At 39.5% G+C, this 16,593-nt stretch overlaps 1 protein-coding gene across 1 annotated transcript in view; it reads right to left on the bottom strand.

The window, feature by feature from the left end:
- Positions 1 to 16,593, bottom strand: part of tln2a (talin 2a) — a 56,202-nt gene that overhangs the window by 13,842 nt on the left and 25,767 nt on the right. The window contains exons 12-47 of the mRNA XM_084405524.1: positions 15,873 to 15,974; positions 15,578 to 15,654; positions 15,046 to 15,226; positions 14,705 to 14,818; positions 14,482 to 14,590; positions 14,102 to 14,310; positions 13,746 to 13,844; positions 13,496 to 13,663; positions 13,109 to 13,403; positions 12,724 to 12,890; positions 11,814 to 11,942; positions 11,572 to 11,685; positions 11,358 to 11,471; positions 11,090 to 11,224; positions 10,320 to 10,448; positions 10,093 to 10,195; positions 8,859 to 9,067; positions 8,556 to 8,675; positions 8,173 to 8,370; positions 7,946 to 8,085; positions 7,767 to 7,860; positions 7,588 to 7,677; positions 5,875 to 5,997; positions 5,605 to 5,748; positions 5,344 to 5,505; positions 5,097 to 5,237; positions 4,827 to 5,008; positions 4,602 to 4,734; positions 4,183 to 4,284; positions 3,907 to 4,077; positions 3,678 to 3,824; positions 2,028 to 2,129; positions 1,779 to 1,898; positions 1,544 to 1,690; positions 1,240 to 1,409; positions 115 to 298 (exon numbers count right to left, since the gene is read on the bottom strand). Of these exons, the coding sequence (XP_084261650.1) occupies positions 115 to 298; positions 1,240 to 1,409; positions 1,544 to 1,690; positions 1,779 to 1,898; positions 2,028 to 2,129; positions 3,678 to 3,824; positions 3,907 to 4,077; positions 4,183 to 4,284; positions 4,602 to 4,734; positions 4,827 to 5,008; positions 5,097 to 5,237; positions 5,344 to 5,505; positions 5,605 to 5,748; positions 5,875 to 5,997; positions 7,588 to 7,677; positions 7,767 to 7,860; positions 7,946 to 8,085; positions 8,173 to 8,370; positions 8,556 to 8,675; positions 8,859 to 9,067; positions 10,093 to 10,195; positions 10,320 to 10,448; positions 11,090 to 11,224; positions 11,358 to 11,471; positions 11,572 to 11,685; positions 11,814 to 11,942; positions 12,724 to 12,890; positions 13,109 to 13,403; positions 13,496 to 13,663; positions 13,746 to 13,844; positions 14,102 to 14,310; positions 14,482 to 14,590; positions 14,705 to 14,818; positions 15,046 to 15,226; positions 15,578 to 15,654; positions 15,873 to 15,974 (5,124 nt within the window). The remainder of the gene's footprint in view (positions 1 to 114; positions 299 to 1,239; positions 1,410 to 1,543; positions 1,691 to 1,778; positions 1,899 to 2,027; positions 2,130 to 3,677; positions 3,825 to 3,906; positions 4,078 to 4,182; positions 4,285 to 4,601; positions 4,735 to 4,826; positions 5,009 to 5,096; positions 5,238 to 5,343; positions 5,506 to 5,604; positions 5,749 to 5,874; positions 5,998 to 7,587; positions 7,678 to 7,766; positions 7,861 to 7,945; positions 8,086 to 8,172; positions 8,371 to 8,555; positions 8,676 to 8,858; positions 9,068 to 10,092; positions 10,196 to 10,319; positions 10,449 to 11,089; positions 11,225 to 11,357; positions 11,472 to 11,571; positions 11,686 to 11,813; positions 11,943 to 12,723; positions 12,891 to 13,108; positions 13,404 to 13,495; positions 13,664 to 13,745; positions 13,845 to 14,101; positions 14,311 to 14,481; positions 14,591 to 14,704; positions 14,819 to 15,045; positions 15,227 to 15,577; positions 15,655 to 15,872; positions 15,975 to 16,593) is intronic.

The raw sequence follows: 16,593 nt of genomic DNA, 5'->3' as shown, positions 1-16,593 counted from the left end.
GATGAATGATAATAACACATGCACATTCCAGGAAGATGACTTACGACTGGCTGCTGCTAAATCTCTGTGTTGGACTTCTGTTCTGTCCTCATCACTTTCATCACTGTCTCTCACCTGTGTTTCTGGGTCATCTGGGCCTATGCTGGCCGCTCCCAATTTCACCACATCTGTAAGTTGTGTGATGGTCTTGGCAGAAGATTGGGCAGCCTGGGCCAGCTTCTCTTGACTTGATGCTGCACCTGAAACAAGGTTCTTAGTGTCCTCCACCAGCGCTTTAGCTGTCTTCAGAATATTCTCCCTAAAAACAAAAAGAGAGAGAGAGAAGTGATAAAAGTTTGATAATAATGCTTTTGTACATATGTGATTGTATGCTGCCTTTTTGCATTTTAATGACTGCATATGCTGCCTTCTTGATCGGTCAATTGTGGCGCTCTGGGGTCAAATATTTTTGACGGTTCTATCTCCTGTGTTGTTTAATGTTTATCCATCCATGGTAGTATCCCTCTAGTATTTCCTCTCACAGAATATAATTTTTTTTATATTAAAATAAATTCAATTCAATTCATAAAATAAAATTCAATATATTAAAGAAACCACACATTAAGGAATATGGGTAACAAACAGTTGATGGGCCCCATTGACTTCCATAGTATGGGAAAAAATACTATGAAAGTCAATGGGACCCATCAACTGTTTGGTTACTGACATTCTTCAAAATATCTTCTTTTGTGTTCAGCAGAAGAAAGAAATTCATACAGGTTTGGAACAACTTGAGGGTGAGTAAATGATCACAGAATTTTCATTGAACTATCCCTTTAATAAATTCAATATATAAAATAAGTTCAATTCAAAATATATTCTATATTTAATGTCCACTTATTTAATAATTTGGTAAGCAGCAGTGTAATTAAGCGTGATATTGGTTAGTTACCTGGTAATAACTGCAAAATAAATTCCTTCAGGATGATACAAGGCCACTCCGTTAGCTTTATTTTGTATAATAATGACCGATAGAGATGCACCGAAGTTTTGTCCATCTAAAAATTATAGCCGAAAAAGGGTCAAAATTCTATTGCAAAAAAAGTGTAATTTAAAGTATTAATATTCTGCTTTCAGATTAAATTTTTTGACCCAATGTGTCCAAAATGTTTGGTTTCGTCCAATAACTTTATATTTCAGTGTATCACCAACAGCTGTAGACTGTAAATTACCCAGTTGTATTATATATTTGTGTGATACCTGTGATCAGCGAAGGAGTCTGAATCGTTCTCAGCATTGAGTGTACCAGCAGAAGCAAACATGATGGTGGTGTCCAGGTCAGCAATGATGCCCGATACAGCACTGGCTGCAGTGATACAGGCTTGAGTGCCCTTATTACCGGCTTGCAATGCAGACAGCACCATAGACACCTACAGAAAACAAACACACATTAAAATCAATTCTACGATATGGAGAAACTGTAATTTCAACAGAGAACAACATCAATTCTTTGAAAGATAGTTGTAAGTAATGCATCTGTATTTGCTCTGTGTTGTTCCGGCACCTTCTCAGTGACGGCTCGTACACACTCAATAAGTTCTCTCTTTGTGAACGAGTCAGATGGACTGATCTGCAGCGCTCCAGCCTTCTGAACGAGAACAATGCAGCCGTGCCCCAGTTCCTGCACACGTGTCTTTATCTGGAACCCGATCTAAAAAAAAAAATCACCAAAACAGGGGTCAGCGTGTGAGTGAGAGATACACAAAGAGTGACCGACCGTGCATCTGTATGTCAATGACCTCCTCTGGTTCCGCAGTAGCAGCAGCTAGACGTCCTTGAACTGCAAGCTGACTGTAGTCTGCAGTGACCTGTGAGGCCAAACTGCCCAGATCCTCTGGAGCACTCACTGATTTAGTGATCTGAGGGAGAGAATAAAGCGATACAATGAAACTGGACACATAAGTCTATGCATAGATGTTTATGTTATACTGTGTTTTGTAGATATACAGCATAAAACACATTAAATGTAGAAAATTACGATTGCTCACCATCTCCTGCGCACTGACAGCAATAGCTTTGGAGTATCTCACCATGGTGGTCTGATATTCCACAAATGAACCTTCTGGTTCTGGTGGAGAACCTTCACCTAACTACAGGATCACAAGATCATTTAAACATTACATGGCTGTTTTAAATGATTTTAAACACTTAAAGGGCACCTATTATGCCCCTTTTTACAAGATGTAAAATAAGTCTCTGATGTGTGTATGTTAAGTTTTAGCTCAAAATACCCCACAGATACTTTACAGCATGTTAAAATTGCCACTTTTTGGGGGTGAGCAAATACTGTGTGTGTGTGTTTTTGTGTGTGTCCCTTTAAATGCAAATGAGCTGGTGCTCACACCTCGGTGTAAGGACAATCTCATCTCACGAAATGAAAATATCAGAACAGAAACTCTCAGTAGCGGTGTTCATTTTGAACTTGAGTCGGACAATAATGCCTACAGAGCCAGAGAATATATGCTGTATGGAGATAGAACTGGTATAGTTTGTTTAATTACGGTTATAACTTATTTGTCATCTTGCTATTATCCACTATTAGTACAAGCCTGCTGCAGCGGACCCTGTCCGAATGATGACCAAAAATTAACTGATGATTTTTATGAAGTTTATTGTACTTCAAACAAAAGATGAAGCGTCCGGTTTACTTCAGAAAATCACTGTAAGAGCTGAATAAAACAGTACAAGAAGTGTGATTTAAAGTCTTATCCATAAACTCTCTCTCTCCCTTGCATTATCATCAACACATACAGCAAATTACACAAAAACACTCAATACAACTAACAGTAAACAATATACAGACCTTTTCAGTGGGTACTTAATAAACTGGTAAACTTTATATCCGTAAAACAACTCTGATAATAAACTCTGTAATAAAATGCGCACTCTCCCTTTCATTACTACCGTGATCAGTAACGTTAGGCCTATCACTCCGGAGAGTGTAAGCTGGATCACGAACAGTTGGTACAGATCCATCCTTGAGTAACAACTTTTTAGCAAAGCCTGCTTTGTACTGATCCTCGTTCACAAAGCAGTCTGGTGTAAAATGCTTTGTGCAAACATAACACATTTAGGTAGATTGGGAATGAAGCATTTAATGAAGAATGAAGCATTCCCTTCATAAAAACAAAAGTAATCCACTTCCTCTTCGGTGGTTTAGATGTCGGGAGTAAACGAAGACTGCTATGTTCATTCTTACATCCAACAACAAAACACCTCAATCGCTTCGGAGACATTCTTGTCTACAGCTGCTCAAGCGTCGAAACAATGGCGGACTGTGTACAGCTCACACAGGGTGGGTCTATGCTAATACGGCAGTGTCTGTCAACAGTCGTGGGAGGGACCTGTGCAAAGTGACGCCACTTTGCCCAGAATCTGCAAATCGCTTGTTCTGAGACAGTCCTTATGATTTATGGGGATTTAAAAAAAAAAAAAAAGAAAAAAAAAAAGCACTTGGTGGATTTTTATCTTTATAGGGTGGTTGTGTACACACACTGCCAATACATTTATGCTCAAACACCATGTAAAAGTTCATTTTGTATAATAGGTGCCCTTTAAAATATCAAATAGTTTTCATTTAAATGTAATTATAAAGTATATTAAGGCTGTTTATAATGCAAAAGTATGTGGGTTATTACCTTCCCCATAGCGTCAGCAATCGAATCCACCATGCCACTGACCATGCCAACCTCACTAGCAGCTTCATTCAGGGTCAGCAAGAGGTCATCAACAGCTTCCCTCATCAGCTGTGCAGCTTCTGCTATGGCATCATGGGTATGAAACGCCTAAAGAAAATGGGTTAATGAAACTGTTCAAAGATTAAACATTTACATGGAGGTATCACATATTTGAATGGATGACATGTACCTTAGGGTTTCCACCACCCTCCTTGGCAGCATACAGCATTTGTAGAGCAGACTCAGTCAGAGTCTTGGTCTGATCCAGAAGGTTCATCTGCTGCTGATGATCAAAGATTTTGGAGGCCATGCCCATCGAGGCTGAGACCAGCGGGGTGAAGTAACTGACCAACTGAGAGACCTGAGGAACAGAGAAAGGTTTGAGTTCATACTCATGGCATGCATTAGAGTTGAAAACTATATGAAAACTAATTTTAGACTGGAAAGGCTTCATCAATTTATTTACCTTATGTCCCAGCTGTGCTGCTTCTCCTTTTGCTGCTGTGGAAATCGGCTCAATCAGGTGACCCACCTCCTGAACAGATGATGTTAACTGCTCCTGCAAAGCCTGATACAATACAACATGTGTTAAGGACTCCTAGATAGAAAACTCTCTTTTATTTCTTCTTTCAAGGCTCTAACATGGCTACACACACACACACACACACATATATATACACGTGTGTGTGTGTGTGTGTGTGTGTGTGTGTGTGTGTGTGTGTGTGTGTGTGTGTGTGTGTGTGTTAAAAATTTATATAAAAAGAGACCACTAGCTGACCATCGCAACCCATCCCTAATTGATATACTGCTCAATAGAGTTGTGATAACAGCCATGAAGCTAGAAATAAACCCTATTCTGAGTAGCTATTGTAGAAACACATTTACCTCAGATGAAACTTCATCTCTAGGAGGAAGATTCTGGCTGACAGCTGCAAGAGAGGCCTGCTCAATATCTCGGATGCATTTATTTATATTATCAATGGCTGAGTCACATTCCTTTTGGCCAGGGGCTTTATCCCTGTAATACCAAATCACATAAACACAAATTATTTACCTTTATTTCTATTGCATGTCTCATATTAACAACAAAAGTGAGTATATATGTGTTACCTGATAGCAGTGATGAGGCTTTTGATGGAATCTGACACGGTGCGTGAATGACTTGCCAGTAATGACCACGTGGGTGGATCTTTAGGGTTCATAACTAATGACCGTGCTGTCTTCAAAAGGTGGGTGGAGCTGCCAAGCATGGAGTGTGCTGATTGGATGATTGGCTCCTGTGCAGCAGAACCCTAAATTGTGAGTATAAAAATATAAATATCATTAACAAGAAGAATGACTCAATTGTGAATAACATTTCAATGAAGAAGAAACTCATACCTCTTTACTTATCTGTGCAGGTACACTAGCAAACTCCGGATTGGAAGCAAACGTAGTCAGATTGTCAACAGCTTCAATGAGCGGCGCTGTTGCAACACGACATTTCTCACGGTTTTCCTCAGAGAAATCCCCATCTAATGCCTATGGTGGGAGAGAAGAGGGAAAATAAATGATGCTGGAAAGCAATCATTTGCTGTCATTGGAGTGGATAAAAGTTGGAATCATTTATAAAGAGGAGTGGTTTAACCTTGATTGTTTTGACCAGGCTGGCTGTGCTGTTGGCCACTTCTTTGGCTGACTGCACAAAGTGTCTTTTAGCCACAGGGTTGGCAGTCTTAGATGAAGCCAGTCGACAAGCATTACACAGCGCTGAGGTGTGCTTGGCAACAATGGTGGCAGCTGAGAGCACCTGCAACAAGTACATTTTAACATTTTGGCCTTAAAAGTGCAGATTAAGATGTTGCAGAAAGAAACACTACATGCCCAAGATCTGACAGAACGAAGCTACCTGTGAAGGACTACTGTCTGGGTCAACAAGATTTTGGCAAGCCATCTGGATTGCCTGATTAGCACGAGCAAACTGGATAGGATCCACTAAGCCTGGATGTCCAGCTTGGCTGTTGGGGTCAGACACACCCACTAAGTAAGAAGCCTAGAGACACACCAAAAAACAAGTATGAACGGCACATACACAAAGTAAAAATGTTCAGAGGTAAAAATGTTTAATGGTTGAGAGTGAAATATGACATTGAAGGGCAGAGCTGGTAGTATTTGTTACCTGACCAGCTGCTTCGGTCAGTCCACACAGAGCTTTAGAGGCTCCACCAACACAGTCTCCAAACGCTGGAACATCTCCTGTCTTACAGTTATGCGAGATACCGGCCATAGACTCACCGAGTATCTAACAGAAAGACGTGGATTACAGATCAGTCATCATTTAGTGATGTGCATTAACATTTACCAATATCAACAGGCTATATGAATGCTTGCAGTTCAGCATCTTAACAGGAATTTTGCGCATTTAGGGCCAGATTTACTAACAGCTTGCGCCAGTGAAAACCCTCTTTTGGCGTTAAAAAACTACCGCCAAGATTTACTAAAGACACATAGTGAAAAATTTGAATTTTGAATATGCATTTGAAAGAGTTTCCCTTTTAGACACAAAATGTATGGTTGTAGAGTACTTCAATTAATCATGCAAGGTGATTTACCAAGGTTTGCGCTAGTCAATTAACTGGTATTTGCACCATTATTTACCTCCCATTATTTACGTTGATCATTACTGAATGGTCCGGCTGCATCCGAGTTCTTTAATTTGCACGATGTCAGTAGATCATCTGCTCTTGCACGGATCAGCTCTAACGTCACCCGAATCCGCTTTTTAAAAACAAATTATCCACCTGACACCCACCCGCACCTATGATTTTCTCTGATTTAGATATCTGCAGGGGTTGGCAACCTATATGCCACACAGAGGGGTAATTACTGGCACATGAGCAAAAGCGAGATATTTATGTATGCATGTATTTAATTTAGATAAAGTATATCGCACCTGCATACAGATCTACATTTTGAGGTAATAATTCATCGTAGTAAACCAGCTTGTTTTATTAAGGAACTACAAATATGTATAAATTGTGAGATTTAAATGATGCAAGTCTCTTAAATTATGCAGCTCTGAAAGCACTAGCGCTGTGCATCACATGCACACAAGAGTTACTGACTGACAGCTTACAGCTAGTTCCACTTTTTTTTAGCGCTTAGCTTTGAGAAAAAGCAAAGCTAATGGTATAGATAAAGTAGGCTATATAAAGTCCCATTAAACATTCCACACAAATCACAATGACGGCGATGCATGTTCAATGCTGGTCGCTTCATGCGTTTCAAATAGCTCAGTATCTCTTCAGGCAGACTTAAAATGTTCAGCGTTGCATCCTGAAGCTCAACACACAGTTGTCTTCATTAAAAAAAGCGAGACTAAATTATATTACATGTGCTGATGCTGCTCTCTCCCCCATTGTGGTCTTTGATCTTGAAATTAGCTGATGATAAATAAAATGAAGCCCATTCTGTTGCTTTTGGTGATGTGAACGTGGTGAGCATGAATTTGACCAAATTAAAACTAATTTTATGGAAAATTGCTTCCATCATTATGTTGGAAAACACTTTCTCTTAAGCTTGTGTTTGTTTTGAGTTAAAGATGTCAAGTTATTAAGCAATGTCTCATGTAGGTTCCTTTATGTTTGATATAATGACCACTAAGAGGTGCTCTAGGCATGTTTTCCCTGAAGAGATATACTGTATACGTTGTTCTTGAAAACAAAAGTAAAAACGACGCACGTTCATTGCATTTTACCGTGAAATGTCTTCGCCGATTTCTCTCTCATCCACCCTCAATTTTTGGAATGTAATTTTTTTTATTGCTTGACCCACCCAATCCCAAACTGCAATTTGTGCATCACTACCTCCAATATAATCATGTTGCGGTTACCTTAGAGTTCTCCATGACACTTTCAATGCAGTCAAAGTAGGAGAGATCACTGACTGGCTCATTCGGGTTATCTAGCAGTCCCCTAACAGCCTGTAACCCACAAAAAGAGACAATATCCCATTTTTTTTTTCAATAGTAAGACAAATTACTTAGTACAGTGCATTGTTTATTTATAATACCTCAAGCTCTCTTAGAGCATTGTCACATTCCCTCTGTCCTGGGGCATTCTGGGTACACAGGGTAATCAGCTGATTGATGCTGTCGGTCACCGTTCTGAATAAACATGCAGGGGAGTGAGGTTAAAAATAGAAACAAGAGCATATATAATACACAAATGAATAAACATGGCGTTAAGTACCTGGCAGCAGCAGCGAGCAGGTTCTTTGCATTTCCTGCTCCAGGGTCCACAGATAAAGACTTGGCAGCCAACAGCAGCTTACTGGAGGCCATTGAGATGTTCTTCAAATTCCCAATCACCTGTATCTGATCATCCTTACCCTAAAAACAACCAAGAATTACTTTTTATTTTAGGAAAAGGAAGACCTATCCACCTTCTCACGTCCTGTCCTGCTCCACACATCGTACCTGTGTATGGCCAGCCATCTCAATGCCAGCATCCAGAAACTCATCAAAGTCCTCACTGAACTTCCCAGAAGCATCTGCAAGCTTGACAGTGGTCCCTCTAGAGGCATGGACCACATCACCTGCGGACTGGTTCAGATCGGCTGCGGTCTGGTTCAGGTCACTCTGAGCCTCCTGGAAGGTCTTACTGCAAGGAGGGAGCTGCAATAAATAAATAAAAAAGGTCACAAAACACTCCAGAGACACATTAGGGCCATGTGCATTTAATAACTGCATGCACTATGTTGAGGGCAGAGAGAGTATATTAAGGAATAGCTCTAGCAATCTTCAAGCTACAATATTTTTTGGAGGAAATAAAAAAAAGGATTTTCTTGTTTGTTACTCACCGTCTCTACAAGTAGTTTTTTGCTGGCTTCACCAATGCTTTTCAGAGCCATATCAACATCTTTTTGTCCAGGTAGACAGTTCACACATGCGTTCAGTGAGTGAGACACAGCCTTTGCTACCTAGTACACAAAACAGAGACATACACAACAATAAAGTCAGTAAAATAATGTTTGTGGTCAGTAAGATTATTTCTTTGGAAAGAAAATGAACACTTTTATGTAGCAAGAATGGATATCTGATAGATTATTAAATGCCTTCTTTTTGTATTATTCATATTACATTTACATCTCTTCCTCCCTCACCTGTGCTAGCCTCTGTTGTATCTCTGCATCACCAGGAGCAACCAGCGCCTCCTTGGCTTCAGAAATCAATTTAGCCGACCCTTCCATAACCTCACAAGCAGAATCCAACATGGCTACGGCTCCAGCAGGGTCTGATGTGGTGGCAGCAACACCCCTCGCAGCCTGTGCTAATGTCTTGAGAGCCTGGGCAGTTTCGCTAGCAGCAACACCTGCGAACACATACAATTCATGTGTTTGGGAGTATGTGTGTGTGTGTGTGTGTGTGAGTGAACAAGAATGTATATTTGTTTGAGCTCACTTAGAAAAAAACAGCCCCTGTAAGCTATCTTAATTTTACAAAACCTCCTCAAAATTTAAAAAAAAAAAAAATAAGGTTACACTATTTTAAAGTGACGTTGTTACAGTGTAATTACCCAAATAAGTACAGAGTATTATTAATTAACTACATGTACTTGGGTCAATGATGTGACGGGTCATTTTTTTGTCCAAAGGCCTTAATAATAATAAAAAAACAAATATATAACATTCAAAGTATGTAAGGTAGTACAACTTGATCTCTTTTACTGAATCCAAAAGGTTTTAATTATATTTTACTACATATAAAGGTATTTTAAAGATTTTGAAGTGTCAAAAGGTCATTCGGTAAAACCGATATAGTAAATATTTAAATGGAATAATATTGTTTTTAATATCTAAAGGAACTACAATAATACAAATATAAAGCAGATAAGGCTCTTTTTTTTTACATTTCCCCTTTTCTCCTTTCCCTGTGCAATGTTTTACTTGAATATGTTGGAGTCTTTAGAGCAGTCCAATAAATGATTACATTAATGAGATCAGTGATAATTTTATTTAATATTTCTTCTGTGGTACACTATACACTATCTCAGCATCAATGTCAAATCAGTTTTTAACTTTCAAATCAGTGGTTAAACCGAATGACTTTTTTGGTGACACATTTTTTCCATCTTGTAAAAAAAAAAATTACACAAAACAGTGTTAATTGATTGTACAAACCACAAAATCTTATTGTTAACACCTAGGTAAACAAAAAAATGGTTTCAAATATAGTTATATCTCCATTCTATTTTTTTACACTTTTAAAAACCTTATTCGTCAATGACCCACTTACTATATGGTTATGGTTAGGATTAGTTACTTAAAACAACAGAGCTTTAAGGTAAGTCTCCATTTAGCCAAATAAATGCGTTTCCTATGCTAGTGAGTGTATTACCTGTGTAATGCTCATTTCCCTGTGCTGCACAGGTAAGCAGTTGGGCCATTGATGAACCAACGCCCTTAGATGTACCACCCAGATCCTGAGTACACTTTTCCAACTAAAGCAAACAAATTACATCCCAAAATGGATGCATAATTCACACAATCAATCAATAAGTCTGTGCTGAGAAGACAGTGTTCAGAGGCAGTGTAAAAGAATCATAGTATCACTGATCAACTCACTGATTCTCCAGGTAATGGTTTCAGCTGTCCTTCAGAAGTTGCCAGTTTTGCATCCTGGAGTTCATTCTTAAGCGTCTGCACCGCTATAAGGGCAGAGTCTATCTCCATGGGGCCGCACGCTTCATGAGCCTAGATATCACATGACAGGATTTCATTAATGGATAGCTCATAGCATCATTTACTCACCCTGATATCATTCCAAACACTAATTTCTTTCTTCTGCAGAACTAATAAGGAGATTTGTAAAGAATTTTGGTACCGAAACTGTTCGGTTACCAACATTCTTCAAAATATATATTTTTTATGTTCCACAGAAGTCAGTCAGTCATTAAGGTTTGGAACGAGAATTTTCATTTGCATATCCCTTTAGTACTTAAAATATGTGGATCTTATGGTGAGTTCGTTTTGTACTTGGAAGTCAGAAATTCCAAGCTCCCAGTAGAAATTTTTAACTGGAATTGCCCCCCAAGTTAGGGTTCCAATTTGGAAGCTCAGAGGAACCACAAACAACCCTGACTTCAGAATCCAATATGGCTGCTCACTCAGCGCATCAACAGAAGTGAAACAACAGTAATATATTGTTTATTAGCACTTCTGTTTGTCTCAAACTCAGTGGTGCACACGTCCATCTTGGTTGTCCAACTGTGTATTGGAACACGGTCACAACTAGGGTGTGACGTAATTTCCAGCGGCGACATCCGACTTTCAAGGTAAACAGAACGCGGCATCTTACTCATTAAATACATGTGTGGAGAAGACAGATTAAGTACCGTCTGTGCAGCAGTGCGGAGTTCAGCCAGGCTGGTGGCCAGGTTCTTTGCACACTGCCCAAGCTGCATGGCTGCCGCCTGATCCGAAACAGTTGGCACAGACGACTTCGCTGAAGAAACCATCTTACTTCCAGGCTGGAAAGCAAAGACATGGAATAAGACATTTTAGAATTGAAGGAGAAGCTTTTTAAAAGAGCACTTTTAAAGTAGAGTGATGTTATCTGATGAGTGAAAGGTGATTAGTATCAGTGAAAGGGTAGATGGTTACCTGAAGGAAGTTCTGGCTGGCAATGATGAGGGCAAGCTGGGCACTACCATCCTCTGGCTGACCCTGACTGCCCCTCACTCCCTGCACCAGCTGGGGAATATGGTCAGCTACAGCCTAACACACGTTGACATATAGAGAATACAGTGGTATAAACATTAGGAATACTTTCATTAATAACACTTTAGATATTCACAAACTAATACTTCTAACAAACCCTGCAGCTTTGAACAAGTTGTTGGTGGGCAGCAGTATTCTTGTTAGAAGCTGCTGCATTCTGGGATGCCGCTATAGTTTGAGTGGCAGCGGCAGCAGCTTGTTTAGCAGCATTCTGGAAATATAGAAAACAGACTCATAATTCAAACGGTTGGATTTACGTCAAACAATCCCTTGCGTCGATCACATATAATCCTGTCTAAACTGAATGACTTTTCTCAATCATAACCATCAGTCACTGACCTCCAGTCTTGTTATGAGTTTTTTCTTGATGGCATTCTGTGCAGCCGCGTTGGTGGCCACACGCAGCCCCTCCGCAGCCTCCCGCAGCTTCTGCTGCTGGTCTTCATTCTCAGGGTATGCAGCAGCTCCCTTAACACACACACACACACACACACACAGAGACGTGTAACAAGTCTATTGGATATATATTAGGTCACCGATTTATTAACCAGAGAGATGATAACTATAGGGAAATGCTATATCAGTGCAGAAAATATGTCCAAATTATTAAATACTTAAGAATTTGTATGATTTTTCTTCTTTCACATGATCCTTCAGAAATCATTCTAATATGCTGATTTGCTGCTTAAGAATATTTCAGGATTCTTCGATAAAGAGTTGAAAAAAAGAACAGCATTTGTTTTTTGTTTTATTAATTTTGATGTAACAATGTAAAATGTCTTTACTGTCACTTGATCAATTCAATGCATCCTTGCTGAAAATAAGTATTAATTTCTTTCAAAAACAAGAAGAAAATCTTACTGACTCAAAACTTTTGAACAGTAGTGTACAGTAAACTAATTAAGTTAAATTTGAACTTAAATTAAAGTGTAAAAACCTCAAAATCAAGATGTAAAATAAAAACATGTATTTTTATTATCCCTCACTAATTATTGTTTTTATTGAAAAACATACAGTTCTTAAAACATCTGTAGTGAAAAATTTATTCAGATTAATTTATATAATATTTCTTTCAATACCATCTATTTCAATAAAAAAAGGTTAAAGCAAGCAGTTGTCTCAATTACAGCAGAAATACGTTCTTCGAGTGAAAAAGGTTACAAACCACTGGCATAGGAGATTAGAAAAATATATTTCACTTAAATGTAGTCATATGTTTCTAATGCGAGCCAAGGTTTGCTAAACCCACCTTAGCAGCCTCAACCATTCGAGCGGTGGCATCCGCAAGCAGTTTGGCAGCTGCAAGAAGCTTCTTGGAGTTGTTCACATCCACTTCCACCTCAGCATCTGATCTCATGGCGTTCACCAGGTCAGATGTCGCCTGGGCAAGAACCCGTGCCTGTCGGACCATCTCACCTACGGAACAGATTGGTAAATCTTTACTATTATACAGCCTAAAACAACTAAGCAAATAAAATATACAATGTAGACTACTGTTCAAAAGTGGGGAGTCATTAAGGTTTTTTTTCTTAAGGATCATGTGACACTGAAGACTGGAGTAATGGCTGCTGAAAATTCAGCTTTGCCAACCCCCAAACTTTTGAACAGTGGTGTATATGATGTATTTATTTTACCAGCATCACCCATGGAGCAGAAAATATTCTCTGTAACCGTCATGATGGTGTCCGTGGCCTGGTCGTAGCGTCCGATGGGCTCCCCACGAGTGGCGTAGTTCCTCACATGCGTGAGTAGGTCACTAAGAGCCTGTGTGACGATACCAGCTGCTGCGCTGACGGCCTTGAGAAGCTCTCCATCACTGGTAGCTGACAGGCAGGCCTTCACACAACCTTCTACTGAACGATCCACCAGCTTCCCTGCTTCAATCAGCTGCTCTTGACACACAGGGGAGCTGATAGTGGGGCTCACAACCTGATACACAAACACATGAACAAAAAACGGTTATCCACAGTTTTATTTCTTTTAATCAATCTGGATTAGAAGCACATGTAGGTGAACTCCACCTTGGCACAGGCCACTAGTTGAGAAGTGGAGAGGGCACACTGGGTCGCAGCTGCAATAACCCTGTTCTGCAGGACGCTGTCTTCAGAGAACTGTGCCACGTTCTTGGCCTTCAGAACCATCATAGCTGCTGCATTAGCCACAGCTTTAGCTAGGTTCATCAGAACATCCTGAAACACAAGCACACATAGAGAGTGATCAACACTCAAAAACACAAATGTACATCATGTATTTCATAAGACATCTGTGTACCTGGAAGCGCTCGTCCGTTTCATTCTCTCCAATCTGTCTAAGCAGATCTCCACTGGCTTGACCGATGCTGCCGGCTGCAGTCAGAACCGTCTGTCGTGGCTGCATGAGAAAAAACATGCACACAGACTATTAAACATAGTCACTCAAAATCTTTATGGTCGTGCAAAGGCAGTTGGATTGGTCAAATGTATCAAAATGACATTTATTCTTGTATGTGTATCTCAAGACGAAACCATACAGAAATGGCATACATCTGCATATAATGTTTGGAAAAACAAAAACTGTACAGAAAATGTACAGCACAATCCATCAAAATGACAGATAGTGATTATCTGCAGGACATCCTTTGCTCGCACCTCTCCTGATGCAGGCTCCACAGCTTTGAGCAGGTCAGATACAGCTCCAGTGAGGGTCCTGGCAGCCCTCATGAGGTCATGCCCACTGCCCACCTCATCCTCCATCAAAGCTGCCAGCAGCTTCACACCTTTGGACATCTCCGTCAGATTAGAGGAGATGGTGGTAATCGCACAGCCTACCGCTGTATAATCTGTGTCCGTCGGATCACCTGGGAAATGGAATAGGAAGCTGCAGATGTATATTCAAAATGTAAAGGAGTAAGGCTTTTCATTTTGAAGGGTCTGTCAGGTTTTTCATTTGTCTTTACAGTACAGCTGGATAGTAAGTGTTGTGAAACATTTGACTAATTTAATCAGATTTAATACAGCCAAGGTTTTACCAGCAGTAAGATTAACCACAGAGGCAGTTCCAGCTGCAATGGCGTCCACCTGAGAGTGAATATCATGCTTGGACTCATCCACCTTGTTCTGAATCCACATTTTAGAAGCCTGAAATAAAGAAAAATACAAGTTGTGTGCATTCACTACATTTAAACACAAAGCAAAATATTGGTAATAGGTACAGGAGAGTAAATGTGAAGTGTCACGTATGCATTTTCTCACCATATCATCTCCAAGTGGTGGCAGCTCTTCCACCTCCTCCAGGTCCTCCTGTGCCTGTTGCACCGCTTGCATACTGGTGCTAATGGTTCCCACGAGAGCCTGTTGGGCTGCGCTCTGATCGCCACATTAAGGATGGCAGTAATTACACATTCATCCACTAATATATCTATATATCTAACTTTGACAGCTGTTAATTGATGATCAACCAATATGTGTTATGAAGGGACTCATGCTGATATCTAGACAGCAAGGTGGCCTATAACCAATAATGGACAATTAATTAACTTTGCTGAATTAACCAAGTGTTCTATGAATGTGAGCATTTGCATATGTAGACTCACCAGTGGTGGCATATGCCCAAGATGCATCTGTCCAGTAGTGATCTGTTGTTGTGGAGAGGGCATGGTACCCATGTTTAGCTCTTCTGGGCCGACAGAACCTGACCTCAAGATCCCAGGCAATGCCACTGAGCCATGCTCTACCCGTCCGGCACGGTTAAACTGCTGCTGCAATATAGTAGATCTGTGAAAGATAGAGAGAAAAAAAAAAGATAAATGAAATGACACAGAAAGGTACAAAAGTTCAAGTACATTTTTCATTTTGTATTAGTGCTACAGGGGTTATTCAAGAAGAGGAGACTCCCGCCGGCACTCTTTAAAAACAGGCTGAATATATTACTGTGTGTGGAACAGGTAACCTCAGCTCAATCTAGATAAATAGAAACTGAGATAAGGTTTTTCCACTGTGATTTTCCTGTTATGCTGCACTGGTCTGATTACAAAAGTATTTCCGAAGACAACTGGCAGAAAATTACAAAACCTTGAAAGGAAATATGGTTCTTATCACTGCTGACTCAAAATGTGTACGTCTTACTTTTTCGGATTTACTGATTCCTCCAACATGGTGGCCTCCTCATCTCCCTCTAAACCAAAACGGTCCTTGCTTTGTTTCTGTAGGGCCAAACATTCAAAAATAAACACATTTACACATAAAACTCAGGTTTAATCTGGTATTTACTGTAACATTGTGTATGCTGTAATCTGAACACTGTTAATCTGTAATACAAAAACCCTTCATAATCCAGGAGATTATCTATCAGGAAAAGAACAGGACAACTGATTGTTGACTGTTTCATGAAGGAAAGGCAGATAAAGGAGTTAATACAGGCCTTCTTGAGAATGATATCGATGTAGCCAGCTATAAGTTGCGATATCTGCTCCCCCTCTGTGGTCTGAACAGAGTAGTAGCTCTCCTGATACTCCCCGAAATCCTTCATATGGAGAAAAACACAGGTTGTCAGATTTTAATGAGAATGAGAATAAATAATGGGTATAAAGTGCGCGTGTGCGTTCAAAACTTTGGGGTCAGTATTTTTTTTAATGGAAATAATAGTTTGAATCAGCAAGACAATGTTAAATTGATCAAAAGTTACAGAAAAGACATTTATAATGTTACAAAAGTATTATATTTTACATAAATGCTGTTCTTTAGAACTTAAATAAATCAATAAAAGAATCCTGGAAACAAATCGTAACATGGTTTCCACAAAAATATTAAGCAGCACAATTGTTTTTAACTGTGATAATAAGAAGAAATGTTTTTTGAGCACCAAATTAGAATGATTTCAGAAGGATCATGTGACACTGAAGACTGGAGTAATGATGCTAAAAATTCAGCTTTGCCATCACAGGAATAAATTACATTTCAATTATTTTGAAATAGACGTTTTAAGTTACAATAATATTTCATATAAATGAATCAAATATCAAATAAATGCAGCCTATGTGAGCATAAGAGACTTCAAAAACTTTACTTTACTTTTCAACAGTTGTGAATATATGAAAAAAGCCCTTGAGCCATCTGGAAGTCAATGTCTGTTATATAAGTAC

This window comes from Rutilus rutilus, assembly GCF_951802725.1.
Source record: "Rutilus rutilus genome assembly, chromosome: 3".
NCBI lineage: Eukaryota > Metazoa > Chordata > Actinopteri > Cypriniformes > Leuciscidae > Rutilus > Rutilus rutilus.
This window is presented reverse-complemented; position numbering and strand designations above follow the sequence as displayed.